This window comes from Bombus affinis, chromosome 5, assembly GCF_024516045.1.
Source record: "Bombus affinis isolate iyBomAffi1 chromosome 5, iyBomAffi1.2, whole genome shotgun sequence".
In the NCBI taxonomy this organism is placed as follows: domain Eukaryota; kingdom Metazoa; phylum Arthropoda; class Insecta; order Hymenoptera; family Apidae; genus Bombus; species Bombus affinis.
Window position 1 is genome coordinate 5,440,961 of NC_066348.1, and position 27,116 is coordinate 5,468,076.

General features: G+C 42.4%; 1 protein-coding gene across 6 annotated transcripts in view; it reads left to right on the forward strand.

Moving 5' to 3' along the window:
* Window positions 1–27,116, forward strand: part of LOC126916688 (titin-like) — a 60,811-nt gene that overhangs the window by 30,520 nt on the left and 3,175 nt on the right. For 2 of the 6 annotated variants that reach the window (XM_050722717.1, XM_050722718.1), the window contains 5 exons: window positions 2,671–2,774; window positions 14,480–14,527; window positions 14,891–15,364; window positions 15,771–16,052; window positions 16,147–27,061. In XM_050722717.1, coding sequence (XP_050578674.1) covers window positions 2,693–2,774; window positions 14,480–14,527; window positions 14,891–15,364; window positions 15,771–16,052; window positions 16,147–27,061 — 11,801 coding nt within the window. In that variant the 5' untranslated portion in view covers window positions 2,671–2,692. The remainder of the gene's footprint in view (window positions 1–2,670; window positions 2,775–14,479; window positions 14,528–14,890; window positions 15,365–15,770; window positions 16,053–16,146; window positions 27,062–27,116) is intronic. The other 4 variants (XM_050722721.1, XM_050722722.1, XM_050722720.1 and 1 more) reach the window with 4 other exon arrangements.

The following is a 27,116-nucleotide window of genomic DNA, read 5'->3' on the forward strand; positions in this document are numbered from 1 at the left end:
AGGTAGAGTAAAGAGTACACTGAACCACATGTGGGTCAACGGACTATGCACTTGTTAAAGAAGTTCTGTCACAATACATTTGTCCAACTGTTGAATTTTCATCGACAACCACTCAATACAAACCGCAAAAGCCTAACCCCCTTCCACTTCAACACTCGACAGTGCGTCTGCATTTATTCGCCGATGAATACTTCGGCAAGGGATCGAGTCGCTCGTCAATACATGTTCATACCCATTCACCGAATTCCTTGGTTCAATGGGCCGTATCCTGAATACGCAATGACACGCAGCTTTTGCCGGCTCGTGAGGAACCAGGATTTTCGCATCTAGCCTCTGACGGTTGACTCCCTCGGTCGTTCGTTGCATATGCAAAAGAAAAAAAAGATTAGAGGAAATCCATCCAGCAATGACGAGGATTCATTACGATACTTGCAAGATGTAATTTACAGCGTCGTTAACGAGCAGGCACGAGCTTAGGTGTCACGAGTCGCGTTCCTTCCTCGCTTCCATCCTTTATTTTTCTCTGTCTCGCTCGTTCGATCAACAATGAAATTCCAGCGGAGGGAGTACGTAGACGACGAGAAAAGATGAAGTCGAAGACTTAAAAAGAGAAACTACCCACGCTCTTTTATCTCGGTGGCCCTTTGTATTAAGCCGCTGTCGCAACTGGTATGCGCCGGCTTCACCAAAGTCCACCTTCTCTTCCTGTCAATTCTTCCTTTTGTTCCTTCTCTCTTGCTTCGTTCTCCCTTCAATCCCTCTCTCTTTTCCTCTTTTTTCTCTCTTTAAATGGTTAGTCCTGTGAAACGCGTTCCTAACATACGTAATTCGTTCTTCATGCCGGCTCTTATCACATTCGTCGTTCGTTGACTCCGGATGATGAAATACTGAATCTTCTCTGACCTCTTGCTAAATCTTCGCAATCAATTCGCAATGTAAATTCTTACAGATTATTCAGCTACGATATTATCGATTTCGTATTTCTATTTTTGTATCTTTCGCAGCGCAAAGATCAGCAAACACATCAAACAAATTCCAATATTTCGTTGACAGATTCTTCGATTTCAGTATATCATTAAATTCTCATCTTTATCCATGAATTTGGCAAACATTAACCACTTAACAGTATGTAAATTGTTCAAAACTTATGTTTCACCCAAACTCATAAATTCCAGACTTTTGCTGAATGTTATGCGAATCTCAACGGCTCCACAACAAATTCTTCGACTTTAGTACATCACCGGGTCTTCATTTTTAATTTCGAATTTAATATTTTTCTCGTAAAATTTTTCCATTATCTACGTCATCTTTAATGAAATTCAAGCAATTAAGAATCATACGAAACACTGTACTATGTGATTCGGATACCATATCTTATACAATTTCTTATTCTTTTATTGAATCGATTTTGATTCCAATGCACTTCCGATTTTTCATGGTTATCCTTGAACTTGCCCTTGAATTTCACGAGAAATTCCTGCACACATCACCGTGAAAAGACAGCCGGAAATCACGCGAATCCAAACACGCATTCCCACGCACCCACGTCTCGTAAATTCACGCCCCACGTACACACGTGAAAGGGACTTGGTATTTAGCAATGTGAATCGGTTTCACTGGCAACATACAAGTCGTTCCTCGTGTTCGTGAATTTTCACGTCTCGGCTGACACCGAAATACGCGTGCTTATTCATCCGTCAGCCTGATCTGCATACCACGCCGATGTATCGCGAGAACTAGCCGGTCGAAGTGCGAAGGTATGCGATTGGCTCGCTTCCAAGCACGTCCAGCTGTCACTGGGCGACAGTTACACTAGAATGCCACGTGACAGGATAAATATGACCTTAACATTCAGCAGAGAAAAACGAACAATGGCTTATTACATTTTGCTGTTGGTACACGGTCGAGTTCATAAGAAAGAAGAAACGCGATCGACCAATGTGCCAAGGTATAATACTTCTAACCGACGTCTGTTTACGGAAATCGCTCTTCACTGAATGCTTGAAAGAAATTGGAAGGATGACAGCATCTTCTTTATAGACATGCCGTGAAAAGAAATGTTTAAGGATGTTGAGTAATCCATTGGTTCGAACAGTAGTACACGTACACTTTGGGATTGTGTAATGCGAGAAAATAATGGTCTTTAAATATCATAAATTTGAGACATTCATGAATGTACTAATTCTTTACTTTCTAATATTCATAGTTTTTCCTGTTTTTTAATTCTATATTATTTACGTGTGCTTTGTGATAACCCCGTATAATTTTGAATGTAAATCATACAATTTATGAAATAATTATTTTATGCTTATATATAGAATAAAGACTGTGGCATTTTTAGCTGTATATTTTATCAGATATATAGTAAACTTTCAAACGTAATAAATTTATATTCTAAAGAATAAAAAAAATCAGTGAAATAAAAATAATAAAAATAATATATACAATAATAGCAATAAAAAAGAAATGAAAGAAAAATGTCTTCGTTCGAACTAAACAATCAAACTTTATAGAAAAATATATTTAACTTTCGTTATATATTTTCGAATTAAACTTAAGTTTCAAACTTCGTAGTATAAAGAATATCAATAAGAATAAGAAACGTTATTCAAGAAGTTAGACATTCGAATAGAACAGATGTAGCTAACAATACGTCTTTCATGGTTTCAGGAAACGGAAAAAGACTGCCGACATGTCGGCCTTGAACGCCGGGCCTTGTCGACCCGGGATTATACTCTGTTTGGCTGTTCTACTGGCATCGCAATCCAATTCTGGTAAGTTTTCCAGCGAATCCACTAGGAAAATTTTTTCACAAAAGAACCCGCTCGCTCCACAAGACTTTTATCTTCCCTTTCGTCTTGCTTCAACCAACTGCATGTACACGCTCAACGCATCGGAACGTAACTCATTTGGCGGGGAACAAGTGTACGTGAGATGACACGAAAAGGAAGTCTTCACGAGGAAGAACGCTGACTTTCTTCGATCAGACTTTCCATTCTTCACGCGTTCATTTAAAAAGATAAAATAATATCGGTAATACGCGATTATGCAATTACAGTGATTTTTTGATTAAAAATTGTATTAACGTCTCTATAAAAATTTTTAGATATCGTACGAAAAGCGTACAAATGGCAGTTCAGAGAATAGTAGCTTCTAAAGAGAAACATTACAGTTGCACTATATTTGGATCATAATGAGTTAAAACAATTCACTAAATAATTTTTATTTATTACTTACGTTACAATTATTTATATAAAAAATAGTAATAAAGGTAGTGTTAACATAAAATTAAAAAAATACTATCCGACAAAACGATCTATCTAGATAACCAAACCAAACACTTTCTGATAAATTTTCAAGGCACATCTAAAAAATAACAAGATACAAAAGAAAAGATTCTCACGGTTGAATTTTGCCCGACATTCAACTTACACAAACACGCAGGGATAGAATTAATTCCTCGTCGATGATCAGCCCGATCGAATCTCTCCTTAATCTTCTTTTTCCAAACCACCGCTATGACTAACCCAACCAGGCAAACTCTGAATGAGCAAGCCAGGCTCCGCCAGGACATCGAACCTATCTTTGTCCTTCCTTTCCCTTCGAGAAGAGAATAGTCTTACCTCATAATGCTCACCTCTGGCATCGGGCAAGTCGAGGGCCCCAGGGTGCTTTCCCATGGCACACCATATTCGCTCTTCGACGGCACTCGGGTCGTCCCAGTGCGGCCACTCTTCTCCATCACAAGAGCCACGCTCTCTTCGGGGATATCTTATACGGTCTCTTCCGTTTACGTCGAGCCGGTTTCGGATTACGTATATACGCGGACTATCCCTGACCGCGCCTGCTATTCACGGTCAATGATAGATCGAACGTGGTCGACTGACAGATTCGATCGAGGACCGATTAGTCATCTCTGCCCTGTGGCCATAATGCCGTTGCTGCATCAGAAATCATTCCAAAAGGCAGGCAGGCAGAGACCACTTTCACCTGCATCAGGGTTGCGTCACGTGAAACTCAAGGTCAAGTTCGTGGGAAAAGACACAGTGTTACGTCGGTAAATTTATCTGCTTCATCTGGCTCTGTACTAATGTTGAATTCAAATTAGTTCAGATTAATGGTTGGACAAATTAATCGATTTTATTTGCTATCTTTTTTTCGTTATTCGCAAATACTCAATGCTAAATCTATAGAGGCCTGTTTCAGTGAACGATCAAATGCTAACAACCTAATTTTGACAATCTTCGTACCTCTTGGTTTGCTAGATTAATCGTTTCGCTGATACTCCAGATCAATCACTACATTTTTTATGAGGTCATTGCTGAGTGATTACCTTTAGCCTAGTCATCAATAAGATAAGCGATATACTCAAGACTCTTACGAAAGACAAGTTAGTAAACGCATGTGCGTGTACTAACTTTCTAAAAATTAGTTTAAGATCATACAACCGAGTTAATTACACTGTGTCCAAGAACTAGACAGCTAAGGTCACAATCTGGTCGACTAAAACACAAAATCTGTGGTGAGAAATTCAGTAGAGAGAGTACTCTAAGAGCTATTAATCTTCGAGATTATACCTGGACAAAATTATTACATAATTGAATCGTGTATGTTCTGTACTATTATATCCAACACTATTACAAAGAGAGATATAAACTCGAACCTGTAATATCTGTATGTGTCAGAATCTTCTATTTCTTCCGTGTTTGATCAATTTTAATTTCACTGAAAAACAACTATCGGAACACAGAATTAACATTCGTCACTTCCTGAATTGAATCTCTGTTACGTCGATTTTCATTCTGTGCATTCAACTACCTTAATAGACACCTGTATCGAATTTTAATCAAGCGCATCGCACTTGATTCAGAATTTCTATTAACCTTCTCACAAGGGTTGTTGTAACATCTGATCAATCGATACATCTTCCGGTTTCGCTCGAACGGTAAAAACGGATGGTAAAAAAATACGAACAACCGCGATCACTTGCTGGATCTTAGTCATCCTTCCCGCGATCCATCAACGCCACGATTCAGCATCGATCCTGTTTCCCGTCGCAACGCGTAGCCATCGGGACTCATTCTCGGAACAGCGTGTTACCTCGAACGCAGCGACGTGCAAAAACGTTGCATCGTCAATGAGAACTCATTAGAGATGCAACGTTTTTGCCTCGAACCTGCCACTCCTCCACCCCGCCGACAATTGGCTGGTTCGACGAACAGCAGGTGTGGACAAATGGTCGTGGGGAGCGATTGAATTCCCCACGACTCCGTACATTTCTCTCTCTCTCTCTCTCTCTGTTTCTCTTTCCTCTCGCAATTCTTCCTTTTTTCAACTAGATCACTAGGTGATCCTGTCCCTCGTGCGCACCTATCGTCACCGTTTTTGCCGCAGCTTTCCTTTCGAGCGAACGAGCATCCATCGAGATCGACGCGTTCTTCGATCCAATTCGATCCAACCAGCCGACGTGGTTTTCTTCCATCAAATCGGCGCGTTTGAGGGGTGTTTGCAGGGCTTTTGCATTTGAGAAAAAGATCGATATTCTCGACGTATCGCCATCACCATGAAACGTTCCTTTGACAAAAAGCCACGAGTTTCGTTAACTCCTGGTTGGCCTCGGATATTCAAAGAAATCTTCTTGTCTTTCCATTCCGAACGACAATTTCGTTGAAATTATCCCCATCCTCGAGGGATTCGCCTCGATCGTTTCAAAACGAGACCGCGTGGAAAGACATTTTGTACGTATCTCGAGTAGCAAATAAGAAAAAGTTTGAATTCAATGAACCGAATCCAGTTCCCAGTGTAATTCATCGATCGACCGCACGAGTAAGCCGTGATCATCGATCCCTGATCGATTCGACGTCTCTGATTGACGACGCGTTGGACGAGCGAGCTTGAAAAAAAGTTGACAGGAAAGTGATATCCGTGTCGTAACCGGGAACGAGATTTCGAAATCCTCGCGGAAACGATCTACGGAACGTGGAGAAGGAGGGAAGAAGAGAAAAATGCGTGTCGTTGCTACACAGCTGCACGAATAGCGGTTCCTGTACTTGCCTGCATTCACGTGATGCTGTGAATTCTGGTCAAACCTGTAGGTCCCGAAGAGATGGCTTCACGGATGTCACTGACCGCGTACCTCACCACGTTGCCCACTTACGGTCCATGTCGCCGCACCTGACCCTCGTTCCATATTTATGCCTTAATGCCAGCCAAAGTGTCGTTATCTTCGAGTATCATTCAACCGTCGGACCATGCACGACTTCTCTTCGACAGCTCTCGAGCCATTCGTCCGACGTTTCCTGAAAATATTATCGAATAATTTAGTTGCTTCAGCGAATACGACGTCATTCTTGGAATATGTTTTACGCGAAAGAGTTGTCATACGCATCGTGATGTAGATTTTTGCTAGATTTTTTAGATTTAGTCAGTTCTATCGATAAATAGAAAATTCCTTGGATGTAATTTGGTTAAGTTTGGTAGTTAAGTTGTAATACGAATGAGATAAGTTAGAAGGATAGAAGGAATTGAACCACAATTTAGTATTAAAAGAAATCTCAAGGTTTCTTTCGTTTAACTCTCACGCTAACAAAGAGGTAACTGTGAACGACTACACAATTAACAAGGCGAATGCAAAATCTCCAAACTTTACACATTGCTAGATTTCCATTCTATTTATAAAAATACTACATTGTGAAGATAGATAATTAATATACTTCATGTTTGCAATACATGTATCTACATCATTGACAAACTATATTTTCACAGTGACATTATTTTTAATTTTATTATTCACTCCTGTAATAAATAATCGAAGTTATTATTCTCGTTCCGTTGAGTTACTTAAACTCATAATTCAGTCTCAGAGTGCGAGAGATAAAAATAAAATTTACTTAACATCGATTCATCTGTACAAACGTCCAACAGTAATAACTTTCCGGTTAATAATAACAAAATCGATTTTACATCCTCGCCGTTGGACACGGATATCTTTAATTAAAATCAGAGTAATTTCAAGACTCGTGGTCTTGGTCGTGTACATTTGCCAGATAAATAACACGCCGGTATCAAACATGCTCGGGCAAACACATTCGGTTTATTTGCCTCCTGAGGAGGGTCTCGGCGCCTGTTTGAGGATACATCTATCTTTCCCCGTTATCGCGGTAATTAATTGCTACCCTAATGTCTAGCAGCAAGTATTCGAATCTTAAACGCGATTCGAAATACCGAGAGAAAAGGAAAAGGTCTGCAGGTTGTTCGCGCGTTTCGAACGGCAAATTCGAACGTCACTTAAAATTCGGGACGTGTAAAAGAGCGGTAAAGTAAACGTAGCGGTCAACCGTCATTAACAAGGGTACACGCACGCTGCGCTTGTACAAACACTCCTGCATAATTAGCTGGTTTTCCAAACGCCTTATTTTTCTTTTGGTACACGAGGATTACATAACCCTTGTCGAGAATTCATTGCCCCGGTAAAGAAAAGGGCATCGATCTGAATTAACCGTAGAAAGACCAGTTAAGGTATGTCGACCTATTAACGTTGGACTTCTTCGGAATAACCACAATAATTAATAATTTTATTATAGAAATTTCAGTCGATTCACAACGGTGGGTTTTTGAGGATTCCAATTCCCATAAAATAAAAAGTTAAAAGCATTTATATGTTGTATCTGGTAGCAAAAGTGCGAGGAATCTTGACGATAAAGTACCGCTCATAGTAAATTCTTCATTTTATTACACTGTTAAAAAGCCAACAACTGAGTGATTCTCATGAAGCTGAGTGATGTTTTATTTAAAATAATTGCATGTGATTCTTTAACGATTATTCCGACGGTATAAAAAGCAAACTTCAGTATTTCTGGCGTTAAAAACATCCGCCTACCGCGATAATTTCATTCCAATTACTATTTTCATTGCCGCCATGAAAACCCTGTAACAACATAGCTCCAAGGTTTCTATATACCGTTCCCTATGCACCCTCTCTATCGCGCCCGAGCATCGTCCCAACAAACGTTTACTTTCCTCTACTCTATTTGCGAACCACCGCTCCTTATCGTTGTCGTTTACGATCATCGTCACGGGCGTGAAAACACATTTCAAGACGGAAGTAACTCCTAAACGGGGAACAAGAACAAATGATGGAACAGCCCGGTTTTACTATACCGGTCCGAAGGATCCTCTTGGAAACTAGCAGGACTGAGAAAAGGGTTCCTTGTGACCGGTACGTCGTAAGAGGTTCCCATGTTTTCCATCTTCGTTCATTCCTTCGCTCGATTCTCCTTTTATCCTTCTCAGCTCCTTTCTTCGCTACCTTACCGGAGGTGATGAGGTCAGCGGCGGTCATTCGACAAAGGATATGGTATAACGGAACGCGTGGGTGCAACTTCGTTGTGACACGGATTAAATGATCGTATTAATTTCTCTCTGCCGCTGGCACGGGTCCTGGAATTCGAGGCTCCTCTCCTGGGAAACGGTCTTCGTGCTTTAAACGCGTGACACCGGACCTTTCTGCGAATTTGCCTAGTTGAACGTGACGCGCACAGGCTCACTGAAGTATTCGAACAGTTACGAGTACATTTTGTGAATATATTATGCGCGCTGTAGGTAACAATTGAAAATTTCATCAACGTTGTTATGAAACGTTGGGACTCCATTATGATGATTATATTCGTGAAGTTTGGAATACACTATCGGAAAATGTACTTTGCAGTCGATCATATCGAATCTTCCGAGATTTTTCAATTTTGTTGAAATGCTTTCTTGAAATATCGTCCTTTACAGATCACAAATGATAGCTTGCACTTCGTTTCAACTCAATCAAACAATCACATATTATTCACGATAAAGCGAAACCAATATTTCGTTCTGAATGGATTGAAACCATCGCTATAGCAAATCTTATGCCTCCCTTAATAAAACATTATAAACCATTTCCTTTGAAGTTATTATCTCTAAAAAAAACTTGTTTGCTAATAACTAAACTATGTTTCGAAGATAAAGAATAATGCATAAAACAGGAACCGATGAGTCGATAGATTTACAAGCAGAAGAGTTTCCGAATCTTTCGAAAATGCGTTTTCATCTCTATTTTCTGAAGTAACCAACGACGATGAACATCTGCATTCAGTAACCACAGCTGTGCCATCGTTCATAACAGAACCGCAAGAAGAAGTTGCACTTGCTACCAGTTATTCCTCTAGCCACCTGTTTTCGAATCTCATTCTCGTTTTACCGTAGCTTCGCGATATTGTAAGCGGCAATAAACTCGATTGAAAATAGGAGATAATTTATAATTGTCCTCGAAACAGCCCCGTTGCTGCGAGCGAACGTTCGCGATATTACGCCAGAACCGGTTAGTCAACTTCTCTTAATGCAACACGCTCGATACCAATGACATTGACATTGAATGTCGGAAGAGCACAAGTAGTGATACTTTCCGACCCATTAGGCAAGCTTTAATTTCTCACGTAAACGCTAACGACGATAGTCATTCGTCATCATTTGCCATTCGTACAATTTATCGTCGCGTGCGAAGAGCTTGTGTATGTTAATGTTAGAAAGTATCGTTCTAAACATGGGATAATGAACAAGTTAATCGAGCCTGTTTGCGAAAAATGGTAAACGTAAATGGTAGAAATTGAAAATTATTAATCATGTTGATTTATGCGAGATTGCTAGATGATTTTTCACTGTTTTTGTAGCTTCTGTTGAGAGAAGAGCTTCCTTCTATGGACGACCTAATTATTCAGGCATTAGTGGGTATTTGATAAACGAGTAGCACATTGATGATTAATGAAACTCGCTAGTTAACCTAATCGTAGAACTTATCCTAACCTAACTATAAATATCAACTCCTCCATAATAAAGTGATTAGCTACTTAAGGAAAATATTAGATCTCATCAGAAGGATGGAATAATTATGTACAAAATGCACATCATTGTACCGCCAAAACGTTTGGCTTCACTTTCATCATCTCCGATTTATGGGAAGAATATGAAGCACAAAATATATTGTAGAATATAGTTCGCTATTTCTTGTTCCTTTTTTACTGCGTAATCATGTCCAGTTTTTATTTTAGTACAAACAGTAACATTTCGTTACTCTTTCGTTTCCCATTTGAAATTTTCTTAATTCAATAAATCTTCCAAATCGCAATGAATCATAATAAACTTTCCGGAATCGTAACTCTATACATCAGCCAAATATCAACCAACAAACCAAATACTATCGACAAAAAGTTATGAAGTTCTCGGTCTTCCAGTCAAAGAGTCTGTTCGTAATAGAGCTTTTCATCTGACGCAACAAGGATTGCAATTACTTCATTGTGTTTTTCATCTTCCATTGCCATGAAGAGAAATCTTCCATGGCGGTTGCGGTGCAGGGTAACCGCGACCTTGGGAGACACGTAGTGCAGAATTTCGTGCACGCGATACGCGCCGGGAAGCAGAAAGCCAGGTGCTCATCAGAGCGTGTGCGGTTGATGGTAATGAACTTTCGCGAGGCAAGGCCGCCGGGATGATTTCATAACGCGCGCGCAATGCCTTTGCTCTCGCTCGCCTGACCAACCTCCACAAACTCTCTCTCTCTCTTTCTCCTATTGCTGCTCAGTTCGATAGCTCTTTCCTCTTTTCCTCTTCTGAGACCGCAACAGCTCGTTGTACGAGCCGTTGAACACACGCTCGACCGAGAGGGAAAGAGAATCATGAGACTCGATAATAAAAAGCTCGATCGAGGGAGCGAGTGAGAGCTAAATAACCGGAGAACATTGACTTATATAATGAATCGCGCGTCTCTGAGGATGAATAAGAGCTCGGCCTCGATTACCGTTCCTACGAGAACGTATGAATTTTTTCCTCGGCGCACGAGGCGAGATCGCCATTATTGTTCAGAGATAATTCAAAGGCCGTCTGTTAGTCCTTGGTTAATTACATGCAATGCAATTCCGTGGTCGAAGAACCTGTACGTGGAACGAAACGACCGGAACTTTCCTTCTTCGATAAGCATATGTACTTTGCAAGTATCTCAATTAATTTATATTAGTTTCTTGATCGAACTGTTACATATTAATGATAAATTAATAAAGAGAGGCAACAACGATTTTTTTTTTATAGATTACAGATTGAAATGAAATATTATTGTTCTTAGAGTTCATTTTTCCGGGAACAGAAATATCTCTGACAGTCAATAATCCCGTTACTCCGTCAATTTATTCCACTTAATTCGATCGACTCTTTAAATCGATCAGGATCGAACCACTGGACAAACGGGTTACTTTTTCGATCTTCTGCACGAAAATTGAATACAGTAGAAATTCGCAACAAAAAGAACCGGTTCTCCGATATCTTTCGCCCTGCTGAGCGAACAAATTGTTTATCCCAACATTACAAAAACTTTCTTTGTGGCACCTGTCGTCCCTTCGTCCATTTATATGGCCGGATAATCTCAGTAAGCAGAGACAATGTAACGGGTCCTCGACAGACGTTCATCTAGATTCTTGCAAATACGGAGAAAAAAACCGGACACAGTTGCCGTAAATTTGCTCGTTCATCGGCTGTCCGCTTCTGTTGAATGAATACAATGTGATCCAAGATTGTAATCACGCGCGACACGCCAACACCTCGATGAAGCCTTACTTGCTGGCAAGGGCCGAGCGAGCCGTAATAATTTAGCACGGCCATCGTGCAAGACAAGAATCGTCTCGATGGAGCAACTTATATATAGTATGTATATGTAGATATATATGTATACGCGTAGTACGTGCTAGGCCCGTGTAACGTGGAGGCACGCGGCTGGGATCCGTTCGTGGGACTCGCGACAGAGACACGGATGGCCCTTCCATTCACAGACCACGGTGTGCTTCCCAGTACAATTCAATTCGCTGGAAACCGACGCCTGCTGCACGCTCCGCACAGCGCTGGAATGCTGATTCTCGAATATGCCTTGGCTTGCCGAGCAAAGCACGTAGGATGGAAACGCGAATCTTCTACCGTGGCTGGCCGGGAACACCGTGCGGAAACGCACACGCCGCGCATTTCAACCTCGCGCCTTCGAGCCGCGGATCGACTTCCGATCGAGCGGTCTCCACATCGTAGTGCTCGTCAGCTGAGATATAGGTTTTTTGGTCGAATCTGGAACGAAATGTGATCTGATTCATTGTGAAATACAAAGGAAAATTTTTGTATAAAAAAAATCGTCTGTATTCGTTACGTTCTTTCGGAGCGAGTTCTTCTTACGATGAATGGAATAATGTAATAATAGAGTTTATAAAACATGGAAATTTTAATAAAAATGGATCGAATAAGCACACAATTTCATTCATGTTAGAAAAATTATACCAATTCAGCAATTGTTTTCTATTTTTTTAGAAATATAAGATTTGTAAATATTTAAAGAACTATTACATCTTTTAAGTCTACTATGTCCTAAAAAAGTTCTAAGATAAATGTCAATGTTTGAAAGTAAGCTTGAAATTAATTTGAATTTCAACGTTTCGAAACTACGTCATATGATCAATATTCAATGAAATATTGTCTGCCGAAGAAAGATTCCAGTTCCCATTAATCAGGTCTATTCGACTCCAGTCTCAGAGATGATGATATTAAAATTTATCAAGGTAGTCGATTTGAAAAGAAGGAGATCGTAATATAAGCCATAAAAGAGTTCACGAAGCATCTTCAGCGCCATATAATAAATCTGCCAGCACGGTTCGTTCAATGAAGGGATCACGCTGGACATTCGAATCCTTCGCCTCGCAATGCACGTATCCGCGTACGGAGACGTTTTGTGCATTTCAAAGAGTTCCTGGACGGTTTTCAAAGAAAAAAGTACAAGCAGAGACTTTCGAAAAGAGGACGGCGCGTCATTTGCGAATTCGTACATTCTCCACATTCACGTCGGTAGCTTATGAAATCTGTATTTCGAAATCAAAGTACACACACAGAATAGATAGAGAATAGAATCACTATTATCGAAATATTAGAAACATTCGCAGTTCAAAAACTGCATAGTACAAAAATATTCTAATAAAGATTTATAACAATAAATTCTGAAAATATTCTGAAATGTGAAACGATCACAGAAAGAAACGATTATTCCTCTATTCAATCTATTGTATTTTTATTAATCTCGATACGAATTCTAAGGAATTCAATTTTCAGAAAAACCACCTATCCAATATCAAACAGTAAAATCCTGTATCAAAAGACTTCTGTCTTTCCGTTCTATCTAAAGTTTGTTCCGTCAATAATAGTTTCGTACTTTCCAAATTCTTTCGCAACCAATATCCAACTTTCATTCTAAGAAAATCTCGCTTCGTTGAAATTCGCAATAAACGCGAGTCGAAGACGTAAACCGGAAAAAGAGAACATCCTAGAAAGAGAAGATCCTATCGGCGAATAGAGAGGCTTATTGTTCGAGTAGGAAGAATGGCGAGAAGCGATTGTACCTTGCAAAGGGTGGCGTGTCGCTTTTCACAAACAATCGAACTCTCGAGTCGCGCGCGCAGCACTTCAATTCCGAAGAAATTGCGAAAACGACGCCGTGTAAGGCGAACGATAAAGACGAAACGAAAGCGAAAGATAGAGATAGAACGAAGCTTGTGCACGTGCGTTTCTACTATGGATTCGTCGACGGTGAAAACTAGCAAGGATATAAGGATAAACGAATGGCAAAGACAGAGCAAGAGATAGAGTGAAAAAATAAAAGAATTCTGTATTCCATGCACACTCGGCATACAATTCGTTCGACTGGGGCGAGGGTGTTAACGAGAATTCGCCCACGTACGCTCGCGCCATATGACGCTTTGACTCACTCCGTTGTTAAAGCCCGGCTCACCCTCCGGACAAACGCATCCCGCCGGTAATTACTATGATAAACTGCATGCAGAGACACGACTCGTCTCCCTATGAAATTTCATGGGAAATAGAGTTCCTTAGATTATTTAGCCTCGTACATACGCTATTTCAACGTTGGAATTTCCATAATGAATTCCAGGAAATGAATGTTATTTTCGTGCTATGCACAACTCTGTTTATAAGTATTTCCATGCTTCTGGAAAAATTATGGAAAAAATCATTAAGGAGTTATTAAAATATTTAAAAATTGAAAAGTTCGATACAAGTAAAAAGATATATGTTTTGTTAATTTTGATAAATTGATCGATAATTTGAACGAAATATGTAAATATAGAAACGAAATTAATATTTGGTACGGGATTTACACACTTTTCCACTAAATCAATTATTTCCTATTTACATGTTTGGCACGCGTACTATTCATAATTTAAGCGCCGCAATTATTATCACCATTGAAATCTTAGAGTATTTTTAATATAGCTCTCAAATCAGAGAACTGTGGGAACTAAGTTGAGCTACAAATACAAACTCCTGCTAATAATTTGTGTGAATTATCACGTTTGAATAAGAAATCATTGGATCATATAATGAGAACATGAAATGAAATGTATATATTTTTCTGTTACAGCGCCTGTATATGACCAGGATACCACACAAGTAGCAGAATACGATGGAGGTACGTACGCCGTGACGACTTTCATTACTCCTAATCTAATCAATGTACACGCACGTTACCGACGACGTGAGGTTAATTGTAGCTTCTATCTGAGTCGAACAGACAACACGTGCCATTTTAACGATTCAATTCTTTCAATGAATATTAAGAACGTTGTGCACCGCTTTAACCTTAAATATCACATATTCAAATAACTCTGTAATGCGTATCCTTTAATAGAATGCAATCTTTCATTCTCTTTAAACTAATTAGAAAAATTCAATTATTCTCTTTGAATCCAGTTCAACTCAAAAAATTTAATCTCTATATAAACTTAAAAGAAAAACACGAATAAGTATTCCAAATAATTTTGTTAATTTACAGCCACAGCTGGGTGCTACTATAACTTTCAACACTATGCGGAAGGCGATAGAATCATAACGAACGAACCATGCCTGAACTGCACGTGTCACAATCGAATGCTGATGTGTTACTTGAGGGTTTGTCCCTTCACCAAGGCGATTGGCCAAGACTGCACGGTTGAAAAACGCCCGGATCAGTGTTGTCCTGTCATCACCTGCCCAGAAGTGCCGGTACAACTGTTGACCTCGACTACTAGCGCGCCAGCAATTTCCGGTTCTACGGCGGTCGGTTTCCACGACAATTATGGATGCAATGTTGACGATCGATTCTACGCGGATGGTGCCCAATTACCCACCGATCCTCAGAATCCTTGCGAACTCTGCTATTGTATCAGGAATAGGACTACTTGCGTCATGCAGGAGTGTACTTTACGTGTGGCTGGATGTAAGCCTGTTTATCAACCGGGAATTTGTTGTCCTGTCAAATATAATTGCGGTAAGTTTCTTGTAAACGGCATTAAACAGCGAAACATTGTGATAACAAAAATGCAAATTTTTGTTATACCACGTTACTTGCGTTATAAAAGAAACGTAAAATATTGACAAAATTTTGAAAAGTACTAATCCTTCCAAAGCGTTTTCGTCGACTATGTAAGCTATAAACTCTAACTAAGCTTACTTGAGAATTTTCTCACTTTATTTTTTTTTTTTTTTTTTTTTTTTTATTTAAGTGATACAATAAGATTATTTGTATAGTAAAGATTCACTAATTGTATTGATCAGTTGTGCAAAGATAAGTTTAAAATGCTATATTGTATCAACGTATTCGGCAATTTTAGTCATTCATCAAGATTAATTTCTGTATATGTTTTATTTGGATTATAACTGTAAATCTTCAACAGAATACGACGAGGAACTCGCCACGACGGTTGAACCAACGCCCGGTCTAATTATGACTACCACGATGGCCCCAGGAGCAACACCGCAGTGCTACCACGAAGGAAAAGTTTACGAGGACGGTGACTTGATCTACTCGACCCAGCCCTGTCAGCATTGCTATTGTTTCCGCGGTGACATCGCATGCGCTGTGCAAGATTGCGGAACACCGATGAAAACTCATGGAAAGAATTGTACAGCCTTACCACCGCCGGAAGGAGAGTGTTGTCCGACCACGTATCAGTGTGGTAAGAAACAACTTCCTTTATTACACTGCTTAAACGCAGCCAACATTCCAACGTTCGCGAAACTAGTTCTATATAAACATTCTTTATTGCATAGAAGAAGATGGACATGGTGGACTCGTTACATTACCTAGAGGCGAGGAATCATCTACTGAGGAACGTGTTCCAGAGACTACAGTTGCAACTGTGACAACAGCTGAGAAAGAAGCACTGCATCCTGAAACAACAGAAGAGACCTTCCCAGGTTCTGACAATGTCATTCCTCAAGATCACGAAATTGTAACCACTCAAGAGCCAGTTGAAAGCGCGCCGTCTACAGAAGAACCCAAAAAAGAAGAAGTTCCTTCTCTAGAAGAAACCGCTGCTCCAGAAATTCCAACAACTCAAAAAGAAACTGAAGGTACTGCAGCAGTGACAGAAGCATCTAGCGCAGCACCAAAATTAACCGAATCTCCCGAGGGAGCAAAGGCCGCAGCGACGGAAGCACCATCCGTAGAAGAAAAGGGCGAAGAAATGGCTACTACACCTGCAGAAGAAACTACTCAAGAAGTCACCGAAATATCAGTTCCAGAAGAAGTACCAGAATCGTCACCAAAACTGGAGACTACGCCCCAAGAAGTAACTACGGCAAGAGGGGAAGAAAGACCAGAGGTAGTTACTGAACAAGCAATGCCAGAAGAAACACACACTCATAAAGTGCCTGAAGAAACACAACCTGAATTGCCAAGCGAAGAGAAACCAACGAAAGAAAGTGTGACTGTTTCGGAGAAAGAGCCAAGTGTTACTGAAGAGACAGTACCTACAGAGGAGCATCCAGTGGAGGAAGCTAAGATGCCTACGCAAGCACCAGAGTTTCCAAGCGAAGCACCAGAAGTTCTCAGCGAAGAAAAGGGAACATCTCCAGTTTATGGAGCAGAAGCGACAACAGTTAAAATATTGGGCGAAGAGGAAGTAACTGAAACAGTCAAAACGACTAAAACTCCTGCCACTGAATCAGAACAGAGACTGTCTACGGAGGCACCCATTGAAGAGAAACCAGAAGAAGTCGCAACACCTGGGATTGAAATAACAACTGAGAAACCAATTGAAGAGGTTCCAAGCACAGAACAAGTTCCTCAACAACCTGAGCAAGTTTTCGAAGAAGAAAAGGAGAAACCAATGGAAGTGAGCACGGAACAATTACCTACAGAAGTGCCTGCAGCGCCAGTAGAACACGGTATAGAAGCAATACCTACAGAAGTTCCAGTCGAACAGAAAACAGAACTCCCAGTATTTGGACACAAGGTTCCTGAAGTGCCTGGTCTGGCTCCCAAGAAGGAAGATATGATTCCTCCTGAAGTATCGGAAACTAGTGAACATCCAGCTGTAACAGAAGAGTACAACATGGAAGAGGGAACTCCTGTAATTCCAGAACGTGGTCCACCAGGTATCTCGATTACGGAACGTGTACCAGAGAGCAAGGCAGAAGATAAGGATGCAGTAACCGAAATTTACGTTACGGAAGGTTATGTTGACATGAAGCCACCAGAATTCCATATACCAAGCAGCCTCGTAACTGAGGCACCTGAGCAGAAAGGTTCGTCCATGTATGTACCTACAATTCACGAAACAACAATTGCTCCTAAACAAGAAGCTGTTCCTATAGAAGAAGGAACTACGGTGGAAGCGCAATTGTCCGAAGAAGCGCCTTCGTCCACTTCGATTGCACCAGAAAAGGCTACAGAAGGTGTTCCTCTGGTTACGGAAGCTGGTGAGGTTCCGGGTGAAGAGAAAGAGGTAACAGAAGCTGCTGCGAAGGGCACTGAACCTAGCCCTGCAACAGAGATTTCAACATCAGCCCCGGAAATTCCAGAGAAAGTACCACAAGAAACTGAACAACCTAGTTTGCCAGAGGAACAGAGTACGGAGACATTGTCTTCCGAAGTTTCCCCGACAAAAGAGTCTTCTGAAGAACAAGAGTTACCGACAAAGGGACTTACTATCGAAGAATCTGGAGAAACCTCTTCCGAAGAAGTGAACGATTCAAGCGAAGAAATTACTGCTTCCAAAGTGAAACCGGCTGAAGAAGCCGAAAGGACACCTCAAGAACACGAACAAGTATCGGTTCCAATTCCAACTAGGGTACCTATAACAGAAGAATATCCAACTGAGCAACCAGCCATCGAAGAGCAAACCGAAGAAACTGTGAAAATAAGTACAGAAGGTGCGCCAATAACACCTACAGAAATCAACGCAGTTCCGGAGGAGAAACCTGCTACAGAACAAGGAGAACAAGGTACTGTTGCGCCGGAAGAAGCTTTGCCAAGCGAAAAGCCTGGTATAATTTCGGAAGCTCCTGAAGAACAGGCTACTGAGAAACCAATTACTGAAGAGGAAGCTCCAGTCACTAAAGAAGCTGAGGACGAAACAATAAGTATAACACAAATACCCCCCGGCGAAGGTGAGCGTCCTGAAGCAAGTGAGAAACCTGTCGTTGAAGAAATGGCAAAAGAAACAACGATTTCAGAACTCGGAGGTTCACCAGTAACACAAGAAACGACGGAGGCTGAGGAACCAACGGAAGGTACTCCAACAGTTACAGGTCACCCAACAATGGAGCCAGAAGAACAGAAACCAGAAGTTTCAGAGGCTAGTGAACAGCCAGCTCTTGAACAAACTGAAGCACCGATAACCAAAGAAACATCGTCTGAAGAAGTAGTGCAAGAAGAACAAAAAACGGAGGAGCCAACGAAGGAAGAGGGCCAAACTGAAGGACCAGTGACTCCATCTCCATCGACAGAGGAATCAATGACTGAAGGATTAGTAAAAGAAGGAACACAAATTCCTATAGAGGCATATCAGCCAACTAAACCTCCTATTAGTGAACGTAAAGAAGATGAATTGGGTGCAGAAAAGCTGCCTGAGGTGGAAAAAGGCGTTCAGAAGCCATCTCTTGAAGAAGAGAAGCCAACTGAAAAGCCTGTAGAAGAAGAAGAAACTGCCATGCCAGGAGAAGCTCAAATAACTGGAAAACCCCTTGAAGATCATAAACCTGTTGATAAACAACCAATCGAGGGACCCGCCGAAGGAGAACAACCTGCGGAAGAAGAGAAACCAACTGAAGAATCTGTTGAACAAAAACCTGAAGAAGAAGAGAAGGAAAGTGAAAAACCAGAGGAAGAAGGAAAGACAGTGGAAGAAGAGAAACCAACAGAAAGTCCTATTGAGGAGGAGAAACCAACTGAAGAACCTGCTGTAGAGAAAAAACCAACTGAAGAGCCTGTTGCAGAAGAGAAACCAACCGAAGGTCCTATTTCAGAGGAAAAATCGACTGAAGGACCGGCTAAAGGAGAGAAACCAACTGAAGGCCCTGTTGCAGAGGAAAAACCAACTGAAGGAACTGTTGTCGAGGAGAAACCAACTGAAGGTCCTCTTGCAGAGGAAATACCAACTGAAGGGGCTGTTGTTGAGGAGAAACCAAGTGAAGGTCCTGTTCCAGAGGAAAAACCAACCGAAGAGACTGTTGCAGAGGAAAAACCAACCGAAGAGCCTGTTGCAGAAGAAAAACCAACTGAAGAGCCTGTTGCAGAGGAGAAACCATCTGAAGGGCCTGTTGCAGAGGAGAAACCAACTGAAGGACCTGTTGTAGAGGAAAAACCAACTGAAGGACCTGTTGCAGAGGAGAAACCAACTGAAGGACCTGTTGTAGAAGAGAAACCAACTGAAGGACCTGTTGCAGAAGAGAAACCAACTGAAGGACCTATTGTAGAGGAAAAACCAACCGAAGGTCCTATTGGAGAGGAAAAGCCAACCGAAGAACCTGTTGCAGAACAGAAACCAACTGAAGGACCTGCTGGAGAGGAAAAACCTACTGAAGGACCTGTTGCAGAGGAGAAACCAACTGAAGGACCTGTTGTAGAAGAGAAACCAACTGAAAGATCTGTTATAGAGGAGAAACCAACTGAAGGACCTGGTGTGGAGGAAAAACCAACTGAAGGTCCTGTTGTAGAGGAAATACCAACTGAAGGGGCTGTTGCAGAGGAAAAACCAGCCGAAGGGTCTATTGCAGAAGAAAAACCAACTGAGGAACCTGTTGCAGAAGAGAGAACGACTGAAGGACCTGTTGCAGAGGAGAAACCAACTGAAGCAGCTGCTGGAGAGGAAAAACCAACTGAAGGACCTGTAGCAGAGGAGAAACCAACTGAAGGATCTGCTGAGGAGGAAAAACCAACTGAAGGGCCTGTTGCAGAAGAGAAAGCAACCGAAGGTCCTGTTGCAGAGGAAGAACCAACTCAAGGATCTGTTGCAGAGAAGAAACCAACCGAGGGGCCTGTTGAAGAGGAGAAACTAACTGAAGAACCTGCTGCAGAAGAGAAACCAACTGAAGGACCTGTTGCAGAGGAGAAACCATCTGAAGGGCCTATTACAGAGGAGAAACCAACTGAACGGCCTGTTGCAGAGGAGAAACCAACTGAAGGACCTGTTGTAGAGGAGAAACCAACTGAAGGACTTACTCTAGAGGAAAAACCAACTGAAGGGCCTGTTGCAGAGGAAAAACCAACCGAAGGGCCTATTACAGAGGAGAAACCAACTGAAGAACCTGGTGTAGAGGAAAAGCCAACTGAAGGACCTGTTGCAGAGGAGAAACCAACTGAAGGACCTGTTGCAGAGGAAAAACCAACTGAAGGACCTGGTGTAGAAGTAAAACCAACTGAAGAAGCTGCTGGAGAGGAAAAACCAACTGAAGGACCTGTTGCGGAAGAGAAACCAACTGAAGGGCCTATTGGAGCGGAAAAGCCAACCGAAGAACCTGTTGCAGAACAGAAATCAACTGAAGGACCTGTTGTAGGGGAAAAAACAACTGAAGGACCTGTTGTGGAGGAAATGCCAACTGAAGAACCTGTTGCAGAGGAAAAACCAACTGAAGCACCTGTTGTAGAGGAGAAACCAACTGAAGAACCTGTCTTAGAAGAAAAACCAACTGAAGGACCTGGTATAGAAGAGAAACCAATTGAAGGGCCTGCTGTAGAGGAAAAACCTACCGAAAGGCCTATTGCAGAAGAAAAACCAACCGAAGTGCCTATTGCAGAGGAAAAACCAACCGAAGGGCCTATCGCACAGGAGAAACAAACTGAAGAACCTGGTGTAGAGGAGAAACCAACTGAAGGACCTGTTGCAGAAGAGAAACCAACTGAAGGACCTGTTGTAAAGGAAAAACCAACCGAAGGGCCTATTGGAGAGGAAAAGCCAACCGAAGAACCTGTTGCAGAACTGAAACCAACTGAAGGACCTGTTGTAGTGGAAAAAGAAACCGAAGGACCTGTTGCAGAGGAAAAACCAACCGAAGGGCCTGCTGTAGAGGAAAAAGCAACTGAAGGGCCTGTTGCAGAGGAAAAAGCAACTGAAGGACCTGCTGTAGAGGAAAAACCAATTGAAGGACCTGTTGCAGAGGAGAAACCATCTGAAGGACCTGTTGCAGAGAGACCAACTGAAGGTCCTGTTGCAGAGGAAAATCAAACTGAAAAGACCGTAGAAGACAAACCAAGTGAAGCCACTCCTTCTCAGGAAACTGTACCAGTATCTGTAGAAATTCCAACTGAAAGTCCAATCGAAGAGAAACCTTCTGAAACTCCTGAAACAGCACCTACGGAAGTTCCTAGTGTAGAAGAAACTGCTAGCTCGTCTGCTCCGAAAGAGGTAGCTGAAGTGTTGACAGAACTTCCAGAAGAAAGTTCAGAAGCTGCCATCACCACAGCTACGGAAGAAGTTTCGCACACCGAGGAAGCACAAACAGAGAGTAGTATGTCACAAGAGCAAACAACAAAAGCTCCCACTATTCACGAAGAACCTTCTACGGAACCAACTATACAAGCTTCAGAGCAGCCTACTGAGGAAGAAAAATTACCAGAAGGAAGCACTCAGAAACCAGAATTACCTTCTGAAGCATCAACAGCAACTATTCAAAGTGAAACAACCGAGCAAGAAGCTAAAGTGCCTGAGGTTGGTATCATGACTGAAACTCCTGAAGTGTCAGCGGTTGAACCTGGAGCTGTTAAGACAACAGCAGCACCAACTGAAGAAACGAAATTACCAGAAGGGGAACAAAAAGCATCTACTCCCGAAGAAGCTCAAACTGAAACTCCATCGAAAGAAGAGGGAACCACTCAAGGTTCTCTAAAGAAGGAATCAGAGGGTCCTATTACAGAAGAGAAAGTTCCAGGTGTATCACTTGCAACACCCAAAGAAGAAGAAATTCAGGAGACCACACCCTATGCAGAAATAGCGCCAAAGGCCACAACTGAACAAATAGCCGAACAATCCACTCTGGCTGAGAAACTTCCGGAAAAAGAACTATCCACGGAAGTTCCTTATATACCACCAGCAATTCCAGGAGAAGGCAATTGTCTCGTCGAAGGACAATCTTACAGCAACAACTCTATAATTCCTCCAGCCAACCCTTGCCAACTTCAATGTCGTTGTATCAGTAGCATCATTCAATGCGATCTTGTTCAATGCCCACCGCCTCCCAATCATTTATCAAACTGCATGCCAATTTATACTAGCAAAGATGCCTGCTGCCCGATGTACACCTGTGACTCGACGCCTACAGCAGGGTTGGAGTCCGATAATCATATGATCGAACACGAAACGCCTAAATACGAAGAGGAACAGAAAACTGTATCACCAACAGTTGAAGTTCCAGTGAAGGAAGGCACAACGGAAGCTACCAAGGAACATTCGACTATGGCACCAGAAATGCACATATCTGGTGAAGAAACGACTGAACAGACACATACACCTGGTTTTTCCGAAGAAAAGCAAACGACACCGAAATCTGCGGAACCTGAACACGTACAAACGACTACCGTTGGAGAAGCTGCCAAAGAACCTGAGGAACAAACCCTTAGTCCAGTATCTCCACAGATAGAATCTTCTAGTCAAATACCTCCAGGGGAAGCGAAAGAAACTTCACCAGAAGTATTAAGCACTCCTATGAAAACCCCAGAGGAACAGGTAACCAAGATTCCATCTACGGAACAGCCGATCGAAGGGCAGGCTCCTGAAGAGCAACCTTCAAGTACTGCTGTGAGTGGGGAACAGACAGTTGTAACCACAGAAGGAATCCAAGAAGAACAAACTTCTGTTGGAATTGAAAAGGAAGCTTCTACCACAATAACGCCAACGGCTGAACAACCATCTATTCCATCTGCTGAAGAAGGAGAAAAATCTGTAGAAGGCGAAGAACAAATAACTGTTTCACCTGCAGTTTCAGAAGAAGGTATAACGAAGGAACCTGAACTTCCAAGCTCTTCCATATTGCCAGAGGTTGCAGTGACGGAAGGTCAACCTTCAGTGAATGTTGAAACCCAAGGACCACTAGAAGAAGGCTCTACTGTGGGCCCAGAATCGGTAACACAACCCGAAGAAGAAGGAGTAAAGGAAACTAAGCCAGCTGAAGAGGAAAAACCTGCTCAACCTGAACAATCTACTACAGAAGGTGGATTACAGACAGTCCAACCTGGTGAAGCAGAATCTGAAAAAACATCCATACCACCAGTTGAAGTGTCTACTTCACAAGAAGGTGTAACAGCAGGCGAAGAACATGAGGTGACTCATGTGGAACAAGGAACTGTTAAACCAGCTGAAGGTGAAACACCCGTAACGGCAGAAATGGAAATGACTGCACATAGTGTGACTAAAGAAGGACCAAGTAGCACAGAAGCACTAGAAGTAGGAATAACCACGCCGTCAATCATAGGTGCAGAAACTACAAAGGAACCAGAAACTGTTTCAGAAACTACTCCGGAAGAAGAACATGCCGTCCCTGAAAGAACTGAACAACCTTTGATACCTACTACTTTAGCAGAAGACGGAATTAAGGAAACCGCAGTTAAGATGACTACGATAACACCCGAAGAACAACCTGCGAAGGTACCCGAAGAACAGTTACCAAGTTCTACCGAAGCTGCTGAGGCAAGCACTGAGCAACCCTCAACATCTACTAAAACGGAGGAAACGGCAGAAAAAGAAGAGGTCACTGAAGAACAACTAAATATCGTTAAAATGAAACCTGAACAGGAAACTACACCACCACCTGAGGAGCAACAACCTGAAGTAATACCAACAGTGAAAGGAACAACAGAATCTGTTTCACCTGTTGCAGAGGAAACTACACCATCGTCTGAAGCTACGCCATCTCCTGTATCTCAGGAAACTATTACAGAAGCAACACCTGAAATTAGTACAGTGAGAACAGCTCCTGAATTGACTTCTCCTCAAACACCAACCGAACAACCTTCAATGGAGAAGGAAACTGGGGCACCTGCTACTGAAGAAGTGGCTACAGAAGGAATTAAGGAACATCCTATTGAACCAGAGGAGCAACCGGATACTGAGAAAACAAATATAGCTCCCGTTGAAGATAAAGTGCCTGAAATTACAGCACCAACTGAAATTCCAGAAGAGGTAACAAAGAAAGAAGAGCAGGTGACAGAATCTGTGGTACCATCTGAGGAAACTACAATGCCAGTTGTTGTGGGAGAACAGAAACCTGAAGAGGGAACTGAGGAACCAATTGTAACAGAAGGTGTGGCAGTTGCAGAGACGACCAAAATGCCTGATATGATAGATGAAGGAATTACAGCTACCAGAAAAGAACAACCTAGTGCAACACTACCTCCAGTTGTGGAAATCAGTTCCACAGTAGCACCAGAAGAAATTCCAATTTCGCCAGAACAGACGACGGAAAGGCAGAAACCTTTAACAGAGGATGAAGGTGTAACAGAAGAGAAGGCTACGACTATGCCAAGTGAAATGGGTTCAACTCCTGAAGAACAACCTTCTGTGACGGAAGAAAAACCGGAAGAAGAAATGACGCAGAAGACTGAAGTACCATCTGTAGAAGAAGCAACAGGCAAACCAGTGGAAGAGGCAGCAACGAGCAAACCAGTCGAAGAAGCAGCAACAAGCAAACCAGTCGAAGAAGAAGCAACAGGCAAACCAGCGGAAGAAGTAGCAACGGGAAAACCAATGGAAGAAGAACAGACGCCGGTTGAAGAGCAAACAACTCCAGTAGAGGAAAGCGTAAAGGTAACTGAAGCTGTTTCTAAGGTACCTGCCGAGGCTAGTTCTACTGAAATACCAGTGAAGATAGCGACTGAAGAAGCAACAGAACAAGGACCATCTGAGATACCAGAGAAAGCACTTCCTACCGAAGGACCAATACAAGCTACTGAAAGTCCGCAAGTTCCTCTTCAAGCACATGAGGAAGAACATTCAACCGAAGCTCCCGAAAACGTAACTCCTGCAGGAGAGATCCCAACGCCAGAAGTTCCAGAGAAAGAGATTCCAACTGCAGCACCAGAAGAAGCAATTACTACGGAGGCAATAGAGAAGGAACTTCCTAGTGAAGTTCCAGAGGAAGCTCAACCTACCAAAGCACCAGAAGAAGTTCTTCCAGAAAAGGAGAAACCGACCGAGACAACAGGAAGTGCTCTTCCTGAAGAAGAGAAGCCTGGCGAGGTAACTGAAAAGACTCTTTTTGAAGAAAAGAAACCCGCTGAAGTAACTGAGGAGATTCCTGAAGAAGGAAAGCCAGTCGAAGCCGAACAGCAAACAATTGAACCCGAAAAAGAAGTTCCTCAAACTACTGAAAGTATTTCATTCAAAGAGCAATTCCCTGAATTATCACAATCAACTACACCAGTAGCTGAAGCCGAAGCAACGTCTCCTCAAGAAGGAGAAGTTCCAGTGTCTCCAGCTGAAGCTACGGAAGCTACAACAAAGGAAGCTGAACCAAGTCAACCTTCAGAGGAAACACAGCCTGCCGTAACGGAAGGACTGCCTGCGGTAACAGAAGCACAATCTGCCGTAACAGAAGCTCAACCTGCGGTAACAGAAGCACAACCTGCTGTAACGGAAGCGCAACCTGCTGTAACGGAAGCACAACCTGCTGTAACGGAAGCACAGCCTGCGGTAACAGAAGCACAGCCTGCGGTAACAGAAGCACAGTCTGCTGTAACAGAAGCACAGCCTGCTGTAACAGAAGCACAGCCTGCTGTAACAGAAACACAGCCTGCTGTAACAGAAGCACAACCAGCAGTAACGGAAACACAGCCTGGCATTCCAGAAGCGCAACCTTCTACCAAACCAGCAATCGAAACTTCAACACAAGGTGCAGAAGAACACCCAGGAACTGAAAAGACTCCTGAGGAAGAGCAAGCAGTTTCAGTATCAACGGAACAGCCTCAAGAAAAGAGTACAATTGAACCAGCGCTTCCTGAAGAGCACAAAGAAGGAGAAACTCACGAGCTGCCAACAGAACCATCGGTTGAATCAGCCGAGGAAGAAGAAGAAGAGGTAGAAGAAGCTGCATTGCCGGAAGCACCTTCGACAACCGAGAAAGAAGAGCCATCTGAAGGTCAACTGCCAAGTGGATTTGGCGAGCATCTTCCACCAGTGAATCACACATTTGAAACCACTGAACGACCTGTACAACCAAGTCTATACGAACGACCTACGAGTACTCTAGCTCCGCAAGTTCCTGAATATCCTGATCAATCGGTAACTGGAGAAGACAATCCACACTTCCCTCCACATGGTGGCAGTTACTTGAGTCCCGACGAAGATTACGACGAAGATGATCAAGCTATTTACGGACCAGGAACTTGCCGATATGGCGGAAAAGTTTATGTATCGGCGCAACAAATTCCAAGAGATGATCCATGCGACTTCTGCTTCTGCTTCAGAAGCGACATCATTTGTCTGCAACAAAGCTGTCCACCGCCGATCCCAGGTTGTCACGAGGAACCGATCAGTGGATTCTGTTGTCCAAGATACGAGTGTCCTGTGTCAATGGCCACGTCGCTTAATATCACCACGACGACGACCACGACAACAACCACGTTGCCGCCACACTTCCACGCTCATGCATATAAGGGAGCTGCGAAACGAAGCGGCTGTCAAATTCGCGGACAAGCGTATCGTGTTGGAGAAGTTATTAGGTCCGCGTCAGGACCTTGCCTTCAGTGCACGTAAGTTTAAAGTCTCTTTTTAAGTAATCATTATCATTTGAAGCTACTGAGTGTA